Below are 24025 nucleotides of genomic sequence, written 5' to 3'. Positions count from 1 at the left end.
CAAGGGCTGCCAGCCAATCAGATGCCAGGAGCTCTCCAGTACCTGCAGCACCAATGGGAGAATTGGCCACTTCTGGTACTACAGTGTGGACTACACCAAGGATCGATGGTTGACCCCATGGTATAAGGCTTTGCCAGGAGCGGACAAGGGGGTCTCGGGAGGCCGGTATTGAGAATGATAGCGAGGAGGTAGAGATGAGTGTCACCTGCAAACATGGGAGAGCTGATCCCATGTCCGCAGATGATGTTACTAAGGGAAGGGCTATAAATGGAAGAGGACAAAGGTTAGATCTTTGAGATTCAAGGTTAACAGTGGAGACTGAAACAGAAGTCATTGCTGCTGATATTCTGATTACGATTTGATAGATTGTCATGAGAATGTCACTTTAAGAAATGGTTAGGGGCTCATGTTACTGCAGTGATGTCAGAGTGTGGGTGGAGCTAGGCTCTGGTTCTGCTTTTTAGTTTCACTTTGAGAAAAGCTTGGGCGTGTCTGTCTTTTTGGTTTTGTTTTTCCAGTGTGTTGCAGCTGAAGTCAGCCAAAGCAGCTGTATTGTTGAGCTCTCTGCCATGAAGGACTGAAGGACTATCTCTTAATCATTTGGTGAATTCAGAATTATAAATGTTTTCAGTAGTGACTGTAAACTCTGATGTGCTTTTGTTTAAAGGTTTGTTAAGTCTTCTGGGTGTTAAAAGAACAGCATACAGATTACTTAGTGTTGTATTCTTTGGGGTGTGTATTTGATTTACTGGTTGCTAAGATATTCACTGTATGTTTTAAAAAGGTTAACTTGGGTTCATAGAATAAACATTGTTTTGCTTTAAAAAAGAACTTTTCCATTTCTGCTGCACCACACTTGTAGAGTGGGCCGTGTGCTCCACATACCACAATCTATTAAAAGTTGTGGGTCAGGTGAACTCTATGATACACTTTGGGGTTCTCTAAACCCGGACCCAAAACAAGATGAATTGCTCTCATAAACTACAAGTAAGAGCAATCCCACTGATTTGGACAATGGAAGATTGTATGATTGGATGTTTCAATAGCTGAAGAAAGATCGAAGAGAGATAATGCCTCGTCGGTCAAGGATGTCATTTCCGGCTTTTATCAGTGCCACGGCAGGGACAGAAACTTAACAATTTACCCAAATTACAATTTCCCCCCATCTAAGACATTGCTGGTTCAATTTGGAATTCGCCTTGAATGCTCAGTTTCCTAGCCAAACAACTCTCTAACAGCAACCAAAAGGATCTCTTTCAATTGAGAATGGTCTTTAATAACATAGGGTAAAAAGGAGAGAGAAAAAAACTTACTACTGGAAGTACTCATACCTATATTCTCCTTTTCAGGTGTGCCATTTAATTGTTTTGCATACATCTGTTATGCATCTGATATGATAATTAAGGGAACAAATGCTGCACACTGCATATTAATTTGGATGTTTTGATAAATTGATTCTAACCAACAAGAAAATCTAATGAATCAGCAAAATAATACCAAATACATTTGTGATACAAAAACAAACAGCGAATGCTGAAGATATTTAGAAAAAGGTTATGCTGAAAATATACATCTGCATGCATCATTGAAAGAGAATACAGATAGCACTTGGGGTAGCATTTTAATTACTCTGCTGGTAGGCTTTCAGGGGGTGGGGTCTGTAAAATTCCCCAGGTGTTCAACCTGCCCCAACATGTCCGCAATTTTGATGGGCAGAAGAGGCCTATGGCACCCGCTATACCCACAAGAGAGGTTCAGTAGTAGGGGAGAAGCCAGCCAGATCACCCTGTTCAGGAGGGAAAGGATTGGAGCACCTCTCTCTATTCCCCCCCCCCCCCCCCCCCACCCACGTGATTTATGCCCTCAAAATCAGGGTAAAGAAAATGTTCCCTCGGTGCATTAGAGTTGCTACAGGGGCTCCTCTTATTTGGCATCATTCTTGTCACACTTGCAGTGTCACATTTCTACCACTTGATGGCACTTACAGTTTGCACAGATTCTCTTCTGCAGATGAAAAGGACATTTGAAGAATTTGTTTGGCACACTTCTTTCCTTAATTGTAGCGCTGACTGCCCATTTTGGAAATGCAAGTTTTTTTTAAAAGAAAAGTTTGGGATTGGCCATTTTCACTCTGTTCACTCCTTGTAATTTATTTAGGATTTTATTTGCAAGAGGCTCAAGTTTTAATACATACTCAATTATCTGCTTTGCAAAAAAGTCTGATACGTCTTCAATGTTAGGAACAATAATCTTCTTTTCTTCACTCCCTGGTGCAACTGGGGCTTCTTCATCTTCCTCCTCAAAAGAAAAACCCAAAAACCTTATATTCAAATCAAACAATACATGGAAGCAGTATATCAATTAGAACTGGAGTCTTTTTATGTCTTACTGCACAAGCACCGAGATGAAACAAATTAAAAGGACATACTGAAGAATCAATTTCCAGAGGAATGATTCACCAACTGCGGTTGGAAGCTTTTATACATATTTGGCAATAAACTCTTGAACACATAGGAACAAGATGCATCTTATTTAATTGGTTGCTGGATTTTATTAAAAAGGAAGCACAGAGGAGCATCAGTGCAATATGATTTGACACAATGGATGTTCACACCCACAATGCCCTATCCTGAAATTCCTGAACTCTTGCAAGCTATTTTGAGAAACCAGTAAAAGATATCAATCAACCTAGGCTGTTCTTCCATTCAGATCAGTCGGGATCTCACTGAATGGTGGAGCAGGCACGATGGGCTAAATGGTTTGCTCCTGTTCCTACGTCTTATGGTCTTATGCCACTGGCTCACGTATCACATGGGGTAGGTCATTCAGCCCACAGGTCGCTTCAACATTCAATGAGACCATGGGCACGATCTAATGGAAAAGTTTTAAAGTATCATTTGTGGCGGGTTTTGCTGGGAGTTTCACCCTGGCTCTGTCTGCAAGTTTCTCACAACTAACCAACAACACTTAGTCATCTTTTTGAGTCCCAAGGAGCTTCTCCTCGGTTAAGCCCATATCCCCACCCCCTCCTCACACACATGGGCATTACCCCACACACCCTGAAGTGATGACACCCCGATGGAGTTGCTGAGGGCCCAACCTTTTCAGGCCTTCCCACTCCCCCTTTTGGGCCCCCTCCCCCTTCCAGGCACTCCACCAACCTTCCAAAAGCCCCTTTGTACCTACCATACACCCCCCCTTCGCCATCCTTTCATGGGCATGGCATCCTCAGGTCCTAACCCTTGTCAGTGCCACCCATTCAAGGGGAGGACCAGGGATCAACTCTGCCCTGTCCCTGACCACCCAGAGGCCTCCGATGGCCCCGGAGACCCCCCCACCCAGGGTGCTGTTCTGACTGGCCCAAGTTTGTGTGAACTGGTACTGAATGGCGCGCAGCTGGGGACTCCCTGGGGAGGCTGGTAGATGCCGGTAGCCCAATAGAACCCGGGTCAGGCTTGGTTTCGCCCATTGTGGGCGGGATCCTCATCGTAGATGCGAGATCTGGGTAGATCACTTGAGGCGTACTGGCTGACGAGAAGCCTGTGGGCGGCCTCTCCCAGCATCTAGGATAGTAGATCGCATCCTGTATCTCAATTGCATTTATCTGACTTTGCTCCATACTCTTTACCAAACCAGACCTAACAATTCGAAGTCTTAAAAATTTCAATTGATCCAGCATCCAGATCCAGCACCCACGACCATTTAGGGTCACAGTTTCAGACCTCTGCTATACTTTTTGTTAAAAAAGCTCATCTTAAATGCATAATTTTGATCCGTTTTCTATATTATTAGTGGAGACTCAAAGTAATATTCCTCATCAATATCTTTTCAGAGTTCCAAATATGTTTGTTAACCGTAAAGACGAAATGAGGGGGAAACAATTAACTAGCCTTTTGGATGCTGAGATTTAAAGCAAAGTCTGGAAAAACTCCATTTCTGTTTGTAACAATCAATAAATCAAGATCGGTCAATCTAGAACAATGCAAGTTGCCACAGGTTTCCAAAAACTCATTCAAATTTCCAATAAGGAATCTAATCTGTTTGACCAATAATTCAACACATCAATAATTCAACACATCAACTTTAGAGTTTTCAGAACCACTTTGGGCACAATTGCTGATTCAGGTGCAATTCATATCAAAAACACACACTGCCAGTTTTATGCAGTTTTCTTTAAATTTTCTCTCAACCACACCCCATATCGTCAAACACAAAACCTGCTATATACCAACGTAATTGGCTACGTTTTAAAAAATCTTGCTTTAAATAATATTCTTCAATATATTGGAGAATTACCTTTAGGTTAATACAGCTGAAAATGAGCACGTCACAAAACATCACAGTATCAATCTACTACCTATAAGTAACAATTTGAAGAACCTCTTTCAAGTCCAGCAAACGCATCCGATTAGTGGAAATGCCCAATAATGATTATTTCTTTCTGGATGGGTACTAGTTTTACAGGTAGTTCCAGTATTTTGCACCTTTTAAAACAAAAACTAGCTCAAAAAGGTTGCAGAAACTAGAGTTATGCGGGATGTAATTAGCACTAAAGATTCTGCAATCATTTACTCTAATTTCAGATGAAGTGTGCCAAAAGAAGCTAACAAAGCTCCAGGCCAGTAAATAAAAGCATTAGAAAGGAAAGCTCACAGCAATGTTTTTCCATTTAGTAAAGTAAGCCCCATCTTACAGTGAGCTTTAATGCATAAGTCAGGATAACTGCTAGTCAATTCAAATAGAATGAAGAACCCAGAGGTCATTGTTTCAAAATACTTTATAAAATCTGTCTGAAACCATCTTCAACCCATTCCAGTTACTTCCAGCATGCTCAATCTTCATAAAGTTGGCAAGCAGCCGGGAAATAAATCCCTGGTAATAGTTGCTAGCTGAGGCCTTGCAGAAATACTGAGTTGGCCTTTTACAGCATGCTGTCATTCTTTATTTAAACAAAGAATAAATTTTGGATTTTGGCAAATGAAACTATTTACATGCACAACAACACTTTTAAATGCACAATCGAACAGGCCGATTGATGCATTAATTCATTCACGGGATGTGAACATCACTGGCAAAGTCAGAATTTAGTCCCCATTCCTAACTTCCCTGGAGATGGTGGTGGGGAGCTTCTTGAACTCTTGCAGTCCTTGCGGTGTAGGTACACCCACAGGATGGAGAGACTGACATGGTGATAACATCACTGGACTAATAATCCAGAGGCCCAGGCTAATGCACTGGGTGCAGGGATTCCAATCCCACCAAGGCAGCCGGAGGAATTTCAAATGTAATTAACAAATCTGGAATATCAAGCTAGTCTCAGGAATGGTGAAACCTATGAAACTATCATTGATTGTTGCAATGACCCATCTGAAACCTGCCATCCTTATACGGTCTGGCCTACTTCTGACTCTAGACCCACTGCAATGTCGTTGATTCTTAACTGCCCTGCAAAGTGGTGTGGAAAGCCACAGTTTAAGGGCAATTAGGGACGGTATTAAGTGATGGTCGTGTCAGTGACACCCACATCCCATAAAAGAATAAAGGAAAAGAACAGTGTTCTTCAGGAGTTCCAGGATTTTGACCCAGTGATAATGCAGGGTAAAACATGGGTCATTCCAAAGACTTAAAAAACAAATGCACGACTTCCGGTGATGGCGGGCGGGAGGCAGCCGCGCGTTGGAGGGCTCCTGTTCGGGAACGGCATTGTCGGGGAGTAACGCCCGGTCCTAGGGCCAGCGACGGTAGTAAAAGTCGGAAGACAGCGCACAGTGAAGAAGGATGTCAAAAAACAGCCAAAAAAAAACGGCCGTGAAAAAAGCGGCTGAAAGTCCGTTGGGGAGTGGAAAGGTCACCGCGGGGTCAGCAAAGAAAATGGAGGCTGGAGCACCAGGGGAGGCCGCAGTGCTTACGGCTGAAGAAATAACTAAGGTGATGGCTGCGGAATTCGAAAAGCAGTTGGCGCAGATTGCGAAATGCATGGAGACGGTGAGGAAGGAGATGAGGGAGGTGTTGAGTGCGCTGGTGGAGGAGGCGGCTTCCCCAGTGATGACGGCGATGGCGAGCGCAGTGGTGGGGTGTGAGAGCAAGGGGAGGCGCTGAAGGAAGTGGAGGAGACGTTATTGCAGCACGGTGATCAACTTGCCTCGATTGGGAAGGTAATGCGGAAGGTGATGGACACTAACAAGAATCTGCAAGGAAAAATGGAAGACATGGAAAACAGATCCAAGCGACAGAATTTGAGGATTGTGGGGCTGCCCGAAGGAGTTGAAGGACCGAAGCCGACTGAGTATTTTGCCGCAATGCTGGCAAAACTATTGGGGGAGGGGGAGGATCCCTCCCGATATGAACTGGATCGGGCTCATCGGCCGTGGAGGCCTGTACCAAAGGCGAGTGAGCCACCAAGGGCAGTGACTCTGTGCTTCCGCAGGTACAGTGTGAAGGAGAAGGTCCTGAGCTGGGCCAAGCAGAAGCAGGTGGTGCAGTGGGCTGGAGCTGGTATAAGTGTATACCAGGACTTTACGGTGGAGCTGGCGGGCTGCCTTCAACCGGGTGAAGAGGGCACTGTACATTAGCAAGGTGCAGTGCAGCATTGTATATCCAGCGAAGATGAGGGTGACTTATAAGCTCAGGGACTTTTATTTTGGAACGGCGGAAGCAGCGGAGGAGTTTGCGAAGGCAGAAGGACTGTGGCAGAACTGACAAATTGAGGAACGGCCATGTGCCGATGTAACCTCATAACTGTATTTTCTTCTTTTTTGTATCACTGCGTGCGGGTGTAGAGGCTAAAGGAGCCAATGTTGTATATATTTGGACAAGGGAAGGGACGGGACTTTCACTCGAAATGAGGGCTCTTTGGGGTGTAGGTGGATATGCGGAGTTTGTGTGCTAAAAGGGGATCTTTGGGCTTTCCTAGGGCCGGGCAAGGGGGAAAGGGACCCAGGCGGGGGCCTCCACGCTGGCCGGTTTAAGCCGGCCAGTGAACGGGAGTGAGGTGGGGGGATGGGGCTGCGGCCATCGGAGCCTGGCAGAACAGGGTCAGAGTGGTCTAGCCGGGGTGGAAAGTTCGGGGGGAAGGAACTGAGGTTGGGAGGAGTTTTACAAGAGGCAGTGGACGGGAGGAGCTGGAGACTTTGGGGGGGGGGTGTACAACTCTGGGGTATCATGTACGGTACTCTCTCAGAGGCTGGACGGTGTTGGTTGGGGTAGATTAAGGGTGACTACGGGTAATCCCTGATTCTTTTTTGCCATTTGTTTATGTAAACATGCGGGTTGAGGTTTGGGGGTTGGTGGGCGGATGGGATCGTTGTTATTATGGGGATTGACATATCTTGCTGATTATTGTTGATGGGTGTAAATGTGGGAGAAAATGTGGAAAAGGAGAATTTTAAACAAAAATTTTAAACAAAAAAAACAAATGCACACTGAAGACCTATTTCACAGGTAATTATTGAAACAAATCATAAATCGAACAGCTAAAAATCAGACTATTCTCAATAGCAGACAATTTGAAAAGCTTTAAACTGTAATCTAAACAACTTCAGAAATAGCACTGACAGGTTCCACCAACAACAAAACGGGCTTACACCGTTTTCAGGATTAGCTGATGTCAAACAAGGCAACACTAGGGAGTGCCATAAAACAACACTAGGGAGTGCCATAATTAAACTCAACATTCCTGAGTTAAGAGGGGAAAGGGATTCTGCTGTTGCCCATAATGTACTCACCACCGCTGTCCATTCATGCTTGCGGATGTCAGTAGAAAACAGATTAGGTTTAGTCATAAAAGTTATTTCCTCAAACTGCTGTTCCTGCATTGAGATCCACGCTCAGTGCTTTGCGCCGCCATATACACCTCGTTGACATCTCTCTCCAACAGTGCCGACTCACTCTGTCCGAAAGCTGTCCTTGTTCCCAGTTTCAGTTCATCCTTCGTCTCATCCGACGCCAAAACAAGAAACTTTTTATCTTTCTTTCAGGTGTTAATGAACGCAAGCTCCAACAACTCATCAATACCAATGGCCATCCAGTACCCTCCAACCCTCCCCGCCCTTCGGATCCCATTGCTTTCAAGTCCAGCCCTTGCCATGTCTTCAGCATACCCTCCGGCCTTCCCCTCTCCAAGACTGAACGCGCTGCACTCAGCAAAGGACTCGGCTTCATACCCTTTACGTCCCCACCTCAATGAATTTCGGGCTTGACACGGTGCTGAACTTTTCTTCCGTCGCCTTTGTCTCCGTGCTCGCTTTTCAGGCAGGGGTCCTCTCCCCTTTCAACAGATCTTTTTATCCACTTTACAGCATTCTCCCTCAACCTGGACCACTCCCTCCGGCCAATTTCCTGCTCTTGATCTTTTCATTCAGAACTGTCGGCGTGACATTGACCATCTCAATTTCTCTGCTCCTCTCACCCACTCAAAATCCATCACCTTCTGAACTGGCTGCACTCCGCTTTCTTAGGTCCAACCCCGACTTTGTCGTCAAACCCGTCAACAAAGGTGGGGCTGCTGTTGTCTGGTGTACCGACCTCCACATCACAGAGGCTGAACAGCAACTCTCCGACACTTCCTCCTACCTCCCCCTGGACCATGACCCCACCACCGAGCATCAATCCTCGTTTCCAGGACTGTCACTGACCTCATCTCCTCGGGAGATCTTCCCACCACAGCGTCAAACCTCAATCTCTCAACCCTGACAGCCCGCTTCTACCTCCTCCCCAAAATCCACAAACAGGACTGTCCCAGTAGGCCCACCTTGTAAACCTGTTCCTGCCCCACCAAACTCATTTCTTCCTATCTTGACTCCATACTCTCTCCTCTTGTCCAGTCCCTTCACACCTACATTTGCGAGTCCTCTGAAACCCTACACCATATCAACTTCCCATTCTCCCCAGTCCTAACCGCCCCATCTTTACCATAGACGTCCAATCACTCTATCCCTCCATTCCCTACCAGGGTGGTCTGAGAGCTCTCCACTTCTTCCTCGAACAGAGGCCCGAACAATCCCCATCCATCAAATCTCTCCTCAGTCAGGCTGAACTTGTCCTCTTACTCAACAATTTTGCCTTTAACATGGTACTTCCTCCAAACCAAAGATGTGGCTATGGGTACCCGCATGGGTCCCAGTTTTGCCTGTCTCTTTTATGGGGTATGTGGATCATTTCTTGTTCCAGTCCTTCTCTGGCCCATTCCACAACTCTTCGGTGCATCAACGACTGTTTCGGTGCCACTTAATGTTCCTGTCTGGATCTGGAAAAGTTATTAATTTCACTTCCAAATTCCACCCCTCTATCACCTTCATGTGGTCCATCTCTGACACTTCCCTTCCCTTCCTTGACCTTTCTATTTCAATTTCTGGGGATAGACTGTCCATTAATACCCATTACAAACCCACGGACTCTCACAGCTACCTCGACTACAGCTCTTCACACCCCACATCCTGTACGGACTCCATCCCATTCTCTCAGTTCTTTCGCCTCCGTCACATCGGTTTTGTCGATGCCAGTTTCTGACCTCACTTCCAGTTCTCTAGTTTTGACAAAGAATGATCCAGACTCGAAACATTAGCTCCCCTTTCTCTCCCCAGATGCTGTCAGACCTGCTGAATTGTCCAGTATTTTCTGCTTTTGTTTCAGATTCCAGCATCCGCTGTAATTTGCTTTTATCTTTAGGGTAAGTCATGATGTTCCCCTAAGTCAAATATTTTGTTGATACAACCACAAAGACTCTCAACAGGGATAATGGTCATTTGAGTGGTATTGGACAGCAACTGTACTTCAAGAGGTTTATACCATCAGCAGAAGAAAAGAAATAAAGCTCTAAGACATCACAAAATTGAAAAAAGCACATACTTCCTCCTCATACTCTGATCCACTCTCCTCAGTATCTGATCGCGGAGCCACTTCATACCTAAAGGAGATTTTAAAAAGTCAGGAGGTTATTAACATAATTAAAAGATTTGAAATGATACAGATAAAGATTTATTACTATAATCATTAATAAGCTAATAAAAATGATGAATTATAGATAACCTGAATAAACATATTTTAGTTCTTACTGTAAAACATGAAAATTGCTTTTCATTGGCTTTTTTTAGTAAGATAATTGAAGGACAGGAGTTTCTGTTTACTAAATTAAGTGCATTTTTCAATAGATAATAACTCTAGTCATTCACACTATAGGCTTCTATTTAGGTTTTTTTCTGTTAAAAGAGTTATTGTCAGTTTTGTATTGCGGTTCATAATATCAAATCACCAGTGCAAACAACTTGTCTGATTTGCACTTTTATTTAGTCAACAAATTTGGAAATTTATGAACTGGCAGAGCTGTTGGGTAATCCTGGTTTGAACACAGTTATTATGCTCAGTTACTGACCTGATCTATTCCTATGAAGCCATTGTTCAAGTATCCCCTGAAGGGATGCAAGCTGAAGAGTTAAACCCAGTGAACAGAGTTTATTTACAACTGTAGTTACATTAGAGGGTAACTGTAATTGTTTACAAATTTCTGGATCATCATCACAAGAACCTTTTCTAAGATACTTCAAGTTTAGACGGGTGCTATGTGCAATTATAAATAACTAGCCACCCCACTGGTATTGTTCATGCTAAATCTGATGATTTATAAACTTCTTCAGTGACATCTTTGGCCACTCCAAGCTGCACTTGTTGACTTGCATTTGCACCCCATCCCCAATAGTTCGCATTCAAAATCCTTAGATAAAGCTCCCCATTGTCTTATCCCACTGATGAGGTGCAACCACCACTGCTTTAATCCACCTCCTGCATCCTTTCTGTTGAGTTGTTCTCAACCTACTCCGCTATAAATAGCAGAGTTTCAGCCGCCTTGGCATCACTCTTTTTAATTCCACAGACAAACTCGTACCACTCCCACCTTTAAATATCTTTCCAAACAAATATTTGATCAGGCTTATGGTCAGGTTCCCTAATCCTCCTAAAATGTCCTGATACCTGTTCCTTTCTCTTTTGCCGCTTTAAAGTATCATGAGAACTATCTCCACATTAAAGCTGCTTTGTAAATGCAAGTTGCCTTATAAATGCAAGTTAAATGAAAATATAGTAAAGCGGCCATCGATTTGCCGTGATTGAATAAATTATGGTATTTTCATTCAAATACTGGAGGAGCGTTTTCATACTCCAATAACAAGATACGTGCGAAAACTGTAAATAAGCACCGTTAATCAATACTGAATGGTGGCTTAACCATTCTAATATTACCTCAAAAATATTTTTCAAAATCCAAATTAGATATTATGCCGCTGCAATCCAGTCCAAAGCATTTATGAAGAAAAATAAATCAGGCTTGCACTAATTTTGGAGGACATCACTATTTATAAATCTCCAATGCAAAAAACATTAGCTAGCTTATTGTTTCCAGTCATTTAGCCAGCTTTCTACCCATGCTACGATGCTTAATAATCGTTATCAAGTCACTGACGTGGCATCTTGTCAAATCCTTTTTGAAAACCCTGAAAGACAACTTCTATGACATTTCCTTTAATCTATACACTTCATTGACTTATCAGAAAAATCTTCAATTTGTAATGAATGATAAGCCCTTCATAAATCCAGGCTAGCTGTTCTTAAATTAACTCATTCTCAACTAAGGGAGCACCAATCTAACTCATGTTACGGCCTTGAGAAGCTTACCACATACCAATATTAGGCTGAATGACCCATAGTTTGCCAATACACCATTCCTATTTAGAAAATTATTAAATTGTCTATCTCCAGTTCTCTGGTCCAACTTTCATGTTTAAGAATAATAAAAGACTAGTCAAACGTCTGCTCTTTTCTCCCCAGTGTTTTGCAGTATTGTACATGCTTGGAATCAGGAAATCATTTCTACAGTTCTTCCTGTTTTTCAGTACTAATTCCTTATCTTTAACTAGTTAATTGTTCCACCTTTTTTAGTTCCTAATTTTCAAGGAAACAGGTAAAATACTCACATTGCATCTTCACAAGACTTTTTTTTAAAAAATCATTTAAAAAAAAATTTTTTTTTTAATTTTTTTTATAAAGAGTACCCAATTCATTTTTTCCAATTAAGGGGCAATTTAGCGTGTTCAATCCACCTACCTTGCACATCTATGGGTTGTGGGGGCGAAACCCACGCAAACACGGGGAGAATGTGCAAACTCCACAAGGACAGCGACCAAGAGCCGGGATCGAACCTGAGACTGCAGTGCTACCACTGCGCCACTTTAAAAAAAAACATCTTGAACCAGATCCACTTTTTAAAAAAATCTTTCACTTTTCATATCCATAAAATCCTAACTGACCTCTTCCTTTCCTGTTTAAGAGATGTGGGCGATTTCAAGGTCAGAGAGAATCAGAAAAAAGTATGGGGCATTTCTGATGGTTAGGCACCTACATCTAATTCAAAAACTACCATAAACTGGTAGAAATGAGATGGAGAATAGTTGTAATGGTAGCACAAAAGAGGGATGGTATATGCGAGAACCTGAACTGGGACATAGGGTACTTGGACGATGGTCACTGGAAGGTGATGGTGCTAATGACAGAAGAAGTTGCCATTGGGTGTGGCAGCACAGCAGTGGGGCCATTTGGGGAGGTACATTTTGGGCATGAGAGGGCTACAAGAATTGACAATGTCATCAAAAAAAAAGTGTATTCAGGATGTGGAGAGCACCAAATGACAATAGGTGCAGGGAAGGGAAGGTCCCAAATATGTGCTCCCAGTAATTAATTGGCAAATAAACAATCATTTAAAAATAACGGGAAGTCTTGTTGCTTTATTCTCTCCCTGTGCCTTCAGCCTTCTGCTGGTGACCAGACTCTCAGAAAATCTCTAAGTCACAAGGAGTGGCAGCAACAGAGAGGTGTCATCACATAGCATCAGAAGGAGGGAGTCTGGAGCTGCAAGGCAGATGCAACTATGGCCAGCATAGCACAACACACCTTGGTGACAAGGCAATGTCACAGTAGTGAGTAAGATATAATGTCCTTGCAGACTAAGTTTGGAGGGTTTGAATGAATCGCATGACAAAACAGCAGTGTCTCCAGTCTCAAATGACACAACTACCTTTTATTACAGCTACACCAAATGCAAACATGATTTACTCACCCAGGGTTCATTTCCAACCACGTATCAAGTTGGATAGCTTTTGGAGCATCAGCTCCCTGAAGGACTTTCCCAGTTTCAACATGAATAACTTTGACTGGCAAATCGCTCATTTGGCTGCTTTCATCCAAAAGCTTAACAAATATAAAAGTTTTATTTTGTAAATACAAAATCGATAAAAGAGACTGCACTACACCAGTTCAAGACATTATCAATAGATTTTGAATACATTTCTGATAATTATTTTTAGAACATGGTGGGAAAACACCATATATAGATTAAAATTCAAGCATATTATATCTTAACTGGTAAAATAAATGCATAAAATTCCACACAATTGGGCTGGTTTAGCACAGTGGGCTAAACAGCTGACTTTTAAAACAGACCCAGGCAGGCCAGCAGCGCGGGTTCAATTCCTGTATCAGCCTCCCCGAACAGGTGCCGGAATGTGGCGACTAGGGGCTTTTCACAGTAAGTTCATTTGAAGCCTACTTGTGACATAAGCGATTTTCATTTCATTTCAATTCATCTATATTTAAATGTAAACAAAACATTTTAAAAGTCTACAAAAGCAGTCTTTCGGTTTTGCCAAATCCAATCCAAATTAATACAATGGAGGTTTCCACAGTGCATTGACTGCAAAATCCAACAGGAAGTAATTTTAGGCATAGAACAGCACAGATGTCAAAAATTGACAATTTCATTACATAAGAACATAAGAACTAGGAGCAGGCCATCTGGCCCATCGAGCCTGCTCCGCCATTCAATGAGATCATGGCTGATCTTTTGTGGACTCAGCTCCACTTTCCGGCCCGAACACCATAACCCTTAATCCCTTTATTCTTCAAAAAACTATCTACCTTTATCTTAAAAACATTTAATGAAGGAGCCTCTACTGCTTCACTGGGCAAGGAATTCCATAGATTCACAACCCTTTGGGTGAAGAAGTTCCTCCTAAACTCAGTCCTAAATCTAATTCCCCTTATTTTGAGGCTATGCCCCCTAGTTCTGCTTTCACCCGCCAGTGGAAACAACCTGCCCGCATCTATCCTATCTATTCCCTTCATAATCTTATATGTTTCTATAAGATCCCCCCTCATCCTTCTAAATTCCAACGAGTACAGTCCCAGTCTGCTCAACCTCTCCTCGTAATCCAACCCCTTCAGCTCTGGGATTAACCTAGTGAATCTCCTCTGCACACCCTCCAGTGCCAGTACGTCCTTTCTCAAGTAAGGAGACCAAAACTGAACACAATACTCCAGGTGTGGCCTCACTAACACCTTATACAATTGCAGCATAACCTCCCTAGTCTTAAACTCCATCCCTCTAGCAATGAAGGACAAAATTCCATTTGCCTTCTTAATCACCTGTTGCACCTGAAAACCAACTTTCTGCGACTCATGCACTAGCACACCCAGATCTCTCTGCACAGCAGCATGTTTTAATTTTTTATCATTTAAATAATAATCCCTTTTGCCGTTATTCTTACCAAAATGGATAACCTCACATTTGTCAACATTGTATTCCATCTGCCAGACCCTAGCCCATTCACTTAGCCTGTCCAAATCCCTCTGCAGACTTCCAGTATCCTCTGCACCTTTTGCTTTACCACTTATCTTAGTGTCGTCTGCAAACTTGGACACATTGCCCTTGGTCCCCAACTCCAAATCATCTATGTAAATTGTGAACAGTTGTGGGCCCAACACTGATCCCTGAGGGACACCACTAGCTACTGATTGCCAACCAGAAAAACACCCATTAATCCCCACTCTTTGCTTTCTATTAATTAACCAATCCTCTATCCATGCTCCTACTTTCCCCTTAATGCCATGCATCTTTATCTTATGCAACAACCTTTTGTGTGGCACCTTGTCAAAGGTGCGTTCAGAAGTTAAGATTAGGGAGTGCAAATATGCATTTAGTCTGATTTCCATGTGCTCAAAAAATTCCTCTCCCCTCTTTAACGAGCAAATGTTAGGTCATTACCTCACACAGAACATTTAGAATAACTGAACCTGTATTTCTTGGTTTAGCCATTTTAAATATGCTGTGCAGGCAGTAAGTGGGTCAGTGGTTTAGGAATCACCTCTCGCTCCAAAATAAAGGGAGGATGCTGGCTGCTTCTCAGGTCTCTAGCAGAACAAAAATCAAGCTTATTTTCTTTCCTATTTGCTGCTATCAGAATAACAAGCAGAATAATGGACGGATGGAGGCAGAGAAAATATTGACCTGGATTTGAAACAGGTTGCTGAACATTTTCTACTTGTTCTTTCAATAGAAAAAGTTGCCAAAAGGAGACAAAGCAAAACATCTGTTTGATAAATCCCCCCATCCCAAAAATGATATGGACTGAGATGTGAAATCGATTGATAAGCCAATGGCATGGGTAACCACATGCATTTCCCCCCTCGAATTGTGGAAATTGACCATTGGGCAATGAAAATAAAAGAAACTTAATTTCACATAATTAATATTTCTTACATCGTATTTCATTTTTTAATCAGATCATTAAAAATAAATCTGCAAACAGTGACAAAAGCAACATACCTCTCCATCAGGAGCAAGGCTAGAACTTGCTGCTTCAGAAACTTCCTCCGTTTTCTTTTGATTTTGAAAAGGGATAAAAAGATTTAGGATAAAAAGATTAACAGAGGAAGCTTTTCATTGCTAATTATAATAACACCATCATAAAACTTGTATCAACAGAAAGAACAAAAGTATGATTCATACAATATTTTCTGCAGGTCAACATTATATTAAATGGGAAAAGTATGATTAAGGTGGAATTTGCTGCTGCCCATTACGAATTTCAAATCAACAGTAAAATAAAAACTAGAGAACTTAAAACAGTTTGGAAAATACTTGTACTTTACATTCCACTTGAAGCTAGTGAAATTATGGTTGGAGGTGATGGTAAGAGAGAGAGAGCAATAGTGCGACAACACAAAAACAATTTTGAAAAGATAGAATGGAGACAGACATAAGGAACAGAGAAATAATTTGCACATATAAAAAGGTGTGTGAATCTCCAAAGCACCCTATAGCTAATTCAGTACTTTTGAAGTGTAGTCACTGTTGTAAGATAGGAAATGGAACAGCCAAATTGCACACAGCTGGTTCCGATAGCAATGAGTTAATGACTAGATAATTAATTTTATTGATTGACTTATAAATATTGGTCACACATAGGGAGAACTTCCCCACTCTTCTTCAAGTAGTGCCATTTACATGCCTTTGAGATGAATGACACAGCCTTGATTTAACATCTCATTACAAAGCCAGAACTTGCATCAACGTAGCATCAAGTACCAGTCTGAAGTGTTACTGATTAAAGGCTGATACAACATGGCGAGAGGTGGGGACGAAGAGGTAGAAACATAACGGCCCAAATCTTCTGGTCAGGATCAGAATGCCTATTTCCAACCTTGATCAGACACAAAAAACACTCATCTCCCTGGGCAATTTTCTGATGGAGGATCCTTCCAAATTGCATAGGATGGTAGCAGTGGAGAGAAGCCATGCAGAAGCCACACACCCCTTTTTACAGCACTAGCTGCCATATACTGCTAAGAGTTTAAATGTCCCAAACATTCTTTAAAAAGCCAACAAAAGAAGGTAAGTGGGTACATTTGGTAAGGGGCTAGGGTGGCGAAGATAAGTGGGAGGTGGATAGGTTATTGAGATCAGGACGAGGATGTCAGTGTTGGTCAGGTTGGTGAGGTGTGGAAGAGAAATCAGGGGGAAGTTAGCCAGAGTGATTAGAGGAGGCCATATGTATAGTTGCCCAAGAGTTAGACTAGGACATTTTCTGTCTTAACATTTCTTGGGTAAGCAAGTCTGAAATCGCCAATGTTTCCCACTTTAGCTTAGAGGCATTTGTGGAGGGTCCCAGGGAGCATGGGAATTTCCACTGGAAATTCAAACTTACCTGGACAATTCCCACAGAGTCAATGCATTGGGGACATCTGAGAGGGTCCCATAGCACATCATGGAGGGTATGTCCAATCTCAGACTACACCGAGTAGAAGATCTGGCCAATATATATAGATATACCTTACCGAAATAGACAAGGAACGGGCTTAGCTGTGTAATATGTTATTCCTCCTCCACACCCATCAAAAAGGCTACCAACATATTGTCTCTTTGCTTACATGAAGAATGTATCCTTGTGGGCAAAATACTAGAAAACTAAAACTAATTATGCTCCACTGCAGAGGTTAGCTTCAGAGGCGCAGAGAGGGGAAAGTGCGAAACAGATTAAAATATGAAACATTGAAGAACTAAAGAACGGGCAGGAAGAAATGAAAATGGAAAAGAAGAAATATTGATCATTACACAAAAACAAACTTGCAGCAGGTACACGTTCCAAACCCGAAGGAATAATTTTCTCGCCATTTTGTCCAAAGTCAGAGATAAAATTAGGGACGAGATCAATTTTATATTTCAGTTTAGTTGTTTGAGTAGATCAGCCAGAACAAAATTGTCCATGGACACAGCGTACGTACATTAATTTTAAATGGGAAATACAAACCTTCTTTTTCTTCTTCTTTTTCTTCTTTTCTTTAGCAGCCTGAGCAGCTTTATGCTCGTAGACCAGTTTCGTAAGACTCGCAACATACTCATCTGTTTGCTGAAGCAGGTATGCCAGACGCTTATCCTTTTTCTGGTCAATTAGTTTACGATAGCCTTCTTCATCTTCAGCCTGGTTTCAGAAAATTGAAAGTTAATTTAATGAATTCACATGATGGGTGTGATTTAACAAACATGAAACAGAGTCCCATGTCGAGCACATATAGCTGGGTGTTTCCTGGTGCTGGCAGTGCCTAGAATGACCCTGCGATTAAATGGGTGACTGCTTCATTTCTGGGACGTGGCGAGGAACAAGATCTGCTCCACTGCAGGAAAAGATCAGGGCACCATTTTTTTTAAATGGCACCACGATCTCTAGATGCCCCCACCGTGGCCTCCGGACTCCCCCTCCCACCACTCCAACTCACCAATAAGGGGGACAAGGGGCTGGTTTAGCTCACTGGGCTAAATCGCTGGCTTTTAAAGCAGATCAAGGCAGGCCAGCAGCACGGTTCAATTCCCGTACCAGCCTCCCCGAACAGGCGCCGGAATGTGGCGACTAGGGGCTTTTCACAGTAACTTAATTGAAGCCTACTCGTGACAATAAGCGATTTTCATTTCATTTCATTTACATCAAGCCCCCCCACCGCATAAGAGCAGGGCACCTTGGGCCAATCCCCAGCAGGGACACAATGCCACCTGGGCACCTTGGCACTGCCAGCCTGGCACCAAGGTATCACCCTGCCCAGACCACCCAGAGAACCCCCCCCATCCCTCCACAGACATGCCTGGTCTAGGTTTGTGGAAACCATTGCTAAACGGCGCCTGCTCGGGGTCGCTGAGGCAAGCTGTTAGGTTCTGGGCGCTGGGTAATCCGACGTAGACATTTCAAGTCAGACTAACAGCTAATTTGAATATCCAAATCTGGGCCCGACACCAATGGGGAGGCTCCAGATCCCGACACCTCGCGAGATCGCGCAAGGCGTGACGAGGCCAGTAAATCAAGAGAGAGGCCTCTTGCGAGATTTACTGGCCTCGTCACGTCCCGAGTCGGACACGGTGAGGCCGATAGATTGAGCCCGGTATCTACAGCACAGAAAAATGACATTCAGCCCAACAGATTCACGTCAGTGTTTAAGGTCCATACGAGCCACCTTCATATAACCCCATCAACATATCTTTTCCGTTCATGCTCAAATGCTAAATGCATTTACACCAATCATTTCTACAACTCCCTGCAGTACAGAGTTCCACATTTTAACCGCTCTCAAGCTTCTCCTGAAACCCCAACTGGACTATCCAATATTTATGGCCCCTGGTTTTGGTCTCCCTCTGCAAATGGAAATATCTTCTCTACTCCCTCAGCAAACTCATTCAGAATCCTCTATCAGATCACTCCTGTCTTCCAGGGAAAAGTCCCAAGCGTCTTCAATTTGCCCTGAAAAGTTTAAACTGTTTAGTTCTGGTATCAGTAGTAGTTTTTTAAAAAAACGTTCCTGAGTGTCTCTATCTCCTTTTTATAATAAGGAGACCAGAACTGCTCACAATACTCCAAGTTAGTTTTGTCTGACCAATGCTCTATTTTATCATAACGTCCCTTTTTTTCAATCATATCTCTGTAGAAATGAACCCAGTGATTTATTCGCTTTTTTTTTTAAAAATAGACCTATAAGCCTGCTTCACTTCTTTTAGTGATTTATGTATCTGCGTCCCATATCCCACTTCTCCTCTATTTACTTTCCATGAATTTTGTGGCTGCTTTATTTCTCCTACCATGTATCCCCTCTAACAAACCCATATTGAAGTTCATATGCCTTACAGTACACATCCATTCCACAAGTTCATTAATGTCATCTTGTATTTTCTCGCAGTCCTTAACTACATCCCGATTTGATATCACCCACAATTTTGAAGTTGCACTTCAAATTCCAGAGTCCAAATCAGTGATATAAATAACATGGTGGTTTCAACGCCAGGCTTTGGGGAACACCACTTCACATCTTTTGGCAGTGTAAGGAACCAGCTTTAATTCTTAGTCTCAGTTTTGCCATCAGCTTGCTATCCACTCAGCTACTTGTCCCCAGACTTTGCAAGTTCTCGCTTTAGTCATATGTCTACTATGTGGTGCCTTATCGAAGGCCTTTTGAAAATCAGAGTACATTATGTCTACTGCATCATCCTGGTCAACATTGTTACTTTCAAAAGAATTTAATAGGTTGGTCACTCATGATCTTCCTTTTTGAAAGCTATGCTTAGTACTCTATTAGTTTCAATATGTTTGAGCGGGGTGGGCTGGTTAGCTCATGTGGCTAGATGACTAGCCTGAGATCAGAATAATGCCAACATCTGGGGTTCAACCTCCTTTCTGGCTGAGGTAGACTCAGGAGTCAGTCGTAAACATTCATAGCACTTTGCTGTGGTTTGGCGAACAATTGCCCAGGACATCCCTTCAGCAAAGAACTCAAGGATAAGAAAGGATGATGAAAGAATTTCATATTTCCTACCACTCAGATTCACCCAATTGTTTTGTTTAAAATTTACATTAAAAATTGGTGTGCAAACATTGCAAGTCCAGAAGTTGACGACTAAACCAACTGAATGTAGATTTTTTAGTTATTATCCTGCAACAGAGTTATAAAGCAGATATCGCCCAATTACCCATCATTTTATCTAAACCAAATACTACAAGCACGATATTATAAATTGCGGCCAGGATGCTTTCTGAATTTGGACTCTGGAGCTTGGTGTGCAAGATCTGGCTCTCGTCACTGCCATTAAATCAAACTCCCATACCGGATTACAGAATCATAGTCCAACACAGATTTTAACAACCTGGGATGAACAATCCCCACTAGGACAAGGGAGTCAATTTCAAAAGAGTAAAGACAGCAAGTTTGCTGATCGACACTGGTCTCCCAGAATCCAAACTAAACAAATGCCAGTTATACAAGTTACCATTAAGTGCACGTATGGTTCAGTTCAGCAACTAGTTCTACAGGCACAGCTTTTAGTTAATAGTTTTATTTGCTGCTATACAAAGGGTCGTGAGAGCATTGGTAAATGAACACTTAAAAAAAAAAGAATGCACCAAGATTGAATCCCTCACATTGTAATGAGTTCATTATTTACCCAACAGGATTCAAAGTAGCCACTTTCAAAACGATGATGGTCATAACCCAAATTACCATTACCTGGACAGATTTATTTACAATTGAAGTGTACAAAAGGTATTACTTCCTGGAACTAAATAACAAATAAAAATAGCAGATAACAGTTTTCATTAGTGTTTACAACTGGTGTAATTGGGTTGGGAATAGTCTTTTTCTATGTGAGAAATCAGATGTAACAGAACTTGGATTACCAACATTTGTTAGGAAATAAACATTTAACTTTCCAAATACTGCTCGTTATTCATAAAATGTAGCATCACACAAATCAACAGAAAACTTCAAGCTAAGCAGTAAAGCGCTCAATGGTGGTTCCTTTGCTAACATTCAATTTGGTAACTTCCAGGCTATTTGCTACATGCAACATGTATTTGCTACATGCAACATGCTTGTTTCACTCAAGACCTCTGCAGCTCCGAATGCATTTTATTAAATAGAACCCTCTGTAATAGCATAATATAAGATCCATCAAAACAATTTATTCAACATTACCATCAGCCTCCTCATTCTTTCTTTCTCGATCCTCTCAGTTTCTTTCTTCTGTTCTCGTTCTGTGTTGGCATGCCAAGTACCAATTGCTCGGGAAAGTTTCTGAATTTTTCCAGTAACTGATCGGTGATATTCCTTGAAGTCTTTTGCATGCTGCAGTATACTGTTGAGATACTCCTAAAACACACATATATCAGTGAAGAAAGAATATTTTAAGTATCGTATCATGTTATTACTCTTTTGAATCTCTTAAAATTACTCTTAAATGCAAGTGCAGTCACTTTGGTAGAGGTAAACCCTACAAACACCAAATAAGAAGAATGACTCACTTTATTTGATAGTTTTGGGCAATGCTCTCCATAAAGTGCACGCATGTACAGCCACATAGTAATCTACAATGTACTGCGTATTGGAATAGAAAGAAAAGAATGATAGAAAGTTTATGGCACAGAAAGAGGCCACAATCCATTATAACACAGAAAGAGGCCATGATCCATTATAACACCCAGCCTAATCCTACTTTCTAGCATTGTGCGCAGCCCTGCAGTTTGCAGCATAATCTAGAATAATCTAGACAACTTTTAAGTAAGTTGAAGGTTTCTGCCTCTACTAGCCTTTCACACAGCGAGTTCCAGACCCCCATAATCCTCTCGGTGAAAAGCCTTTTCCTCTTCTTTTCTCTAATCTTTCTACCCATCGTTTTAAATCCATGGACTTAGTCACTGACCTCTCTGCTAAAGTAAAAGGACCTTCTCGTCCATTCTTTCCAGGCCACTCTCAATTTTTTTTATACACAATCAAATCTCTCTTCAGCTTCCTCTGTTCCAATAAGAATAACCCCAGCCTACCCAATCTTTTCTCATAGCTGCAATTTTCCAGTCCTGGCAACATCCTCATTAATCTCCTCTGTGCCTCCTCTAATGCAATTACATCCTTTACATAATGAGGTGACCAGAACTGTACACCGTACTCAGGTTGTGGCCTAACTAATGTTTATATAGTTCCAGCATAACCTCCCTGTTGCAGGCTAGCCCTGAGACTACCCCCTTTAAGGGGTGTTCTGTGAGGGAGGGGTCATGTGACCCATTCATCCAGTCAGGGAGAGAGTTGGGATTTCACTGGGATGTGTTGGGACTGGAGCCCTGGTCCCAAGGCTACTGAAATATGGCCAAATTACAAAAAGCACATTAGCCTGATGGGAAATATGACCAACTAACGAAGATACTAAAGAAATCAAAGAGGCTTTTTGGAAATGCAGTTTCTACAAAAGGATGCAGGACAGCAGGAGGCCGCTGGTCTCAAAGATCATTAACAATAGTGATAAGGCAAAAGATAACAGTTATGTGACGAAGAAAGCAGGAGGATGATTGAAACCAGGCGACTGCAGATAGTTGCAGACGTTGAGCAAAGGGGTCACATAGTCTTTCTAGTCACAGAAACTGTTAGTCTGGAAACTGTTTTATGGCATAAAGAAACAAATGGATCCTGTTTACTGGATCTGTGAAACACAGCTTCAGCAGCTTAAGGGTCATAAAACTGACATCAACGAACCTTCGAAAATCTGGGAGAAATCGTACAAAGCAGGAATTTAAAGCTTCATCAGCGGAAACCCTGGGAACAACCATTGCAGAAGATTACCCCGAGTCAAGGGCTTGGTGACCAGTAAAGCATCCTTTGTGAAAGCTTGGCCAGCAGTTTTGATTAAGGTGACGCTGGAGTTTGATTTGTGAGCCGAGTAACAGTTAACACTTATTGAGTTAAAGTCGGTGTAACACTTAAGAGTATTAGTCTGTGTGACAGTTTTATTAAGGGTTAAGTATTAGTCCATTTGTCAATAATTAGCTGCATAAGAGTTTGTGTGACCAGGAGGGCAACAGGGCTTGTCCGGCAGTTGGACCCTAGAGCTGAGTATGTAAAGGCCGTTTTAAGCACTACATGGACAGTTGTAATAAATCTTTTTTTTAAAATAAGTTAACTGGTGGAGCCAATTCCTGACGTTATTACATTGACGATGAGATAAAGACCAGCAACTCAGATTGCAAGAATTTGGGGGGGAATGGTCAGATTGCAAAGAGTTGCAGAACAAGTGCACCCTTAGGACCCTGCAAAGAAGAGACCAGTCAAAATGCATTTTTGGGGCAATCTAGAGCTGTTTGATCTTGCTACACAAGATTGGGTACAGTATGTGGCACACTTAAAAACATTTTTCCGTGCAAATGAAATAAGAGGGGTGAGGAGACGCAGAGATTTGTTAAATTCATGTGGGTCACAGACATACAGTCTGATTTGAAGCTTAATGTCCCTGGACGCCCCCGATACCAAAACATTTGCAGAGATTGTAACGTCACTCAAAGGGTACTACCACCCCATGCACGGCTACAATTTTACAGCTTAACAAGTTTAATTCAAAAGGGAAAGTCCCAGGAGAAGCCATTGCAGCCTTCATGGTGAGGCTCAAGAAGATTGCGGGTTAGTGCAGACTTTCAAGGCTGGCTTGAAGAAGTAACCACCTGCATTTTTAAACACCAAGTTAACTATGTTTGTGCTATCATAATGGGATCACCCAGCATAAGATTACTGGAGTCTCTCCAGCTGACGGGTCATCGGTTGAGGACCAGGTTAAGCCTGATGTTCCCAAACTTAGCAGGGAGAGCGGAGGCAAGCCAGAGGATCTAAAAGAGGAACCACAATTTGTTTAAAA

The 24025-nt window shown here is 42.3% G+C and overlaps 1 protein-coding gene across 4 annotated transcripts in view; it reads right to left on the bottom strand.

The window, feature by feature from the left end:
• LOC140429626 (probable global transcription activator SNF2L2) overlaps positions 1–24025 on the bottom strand; it is a 210149-nt gene that overhangs the window by 112065 nt on the left and 74059 nt on the right. For 3 of the 4 annotated variants that reach the window (XM_072516880.1, XM_072516883.1, XM_072516881.1), the window contains exons 9-14: positions 21328–21501; positions 17631–17801; positions 15647–15700; positions 13103–13233; positions 9847–9904; positions 2195–2298 (exon numbers count right to left, since the gene is read on the bottom strand). In XM_072516880.1, the coding sequence (XP_072372981.1) occupies positions 2195–2298; positions 9847–9904; positions 13103–13233; positions 15647–15700; positions 17631–17801; positions 21328–21501 (692 nt within the window). The remainder of the gene's footprint in view (positions 1–2194; positions 2299–9846; positions 9905–13102; positions 13234–15646; positions 15701–17630; positions 17802–21327; positions 21502–24025) is intronic. The other variant, XM_072516882.1, reaches the window with a different exon arrangement.

The sequence above is a fragment of the Scyliorhinus torazame genome, chromosome 9, assembly GCF_047496885.1.
Source record: "Scyliorhinus torazame isolate Kashiwa2021f chromosome 9, sScyTor2.1, whole genome shotgun sequence".
Classification (NCBI taxonomy): Eukaryota; Metazoa; Chordata; class Chondrichthyes; order Carcharhiniformes; family Scyliorhinidae; genus Scyliorhinus; species Scyliorhinus torazame.
The sequence above is the reverse complement of the archived record's forward strand: the minus strand, read 5'-3'. Positions and strand labels throughout refer to the sequence as shown.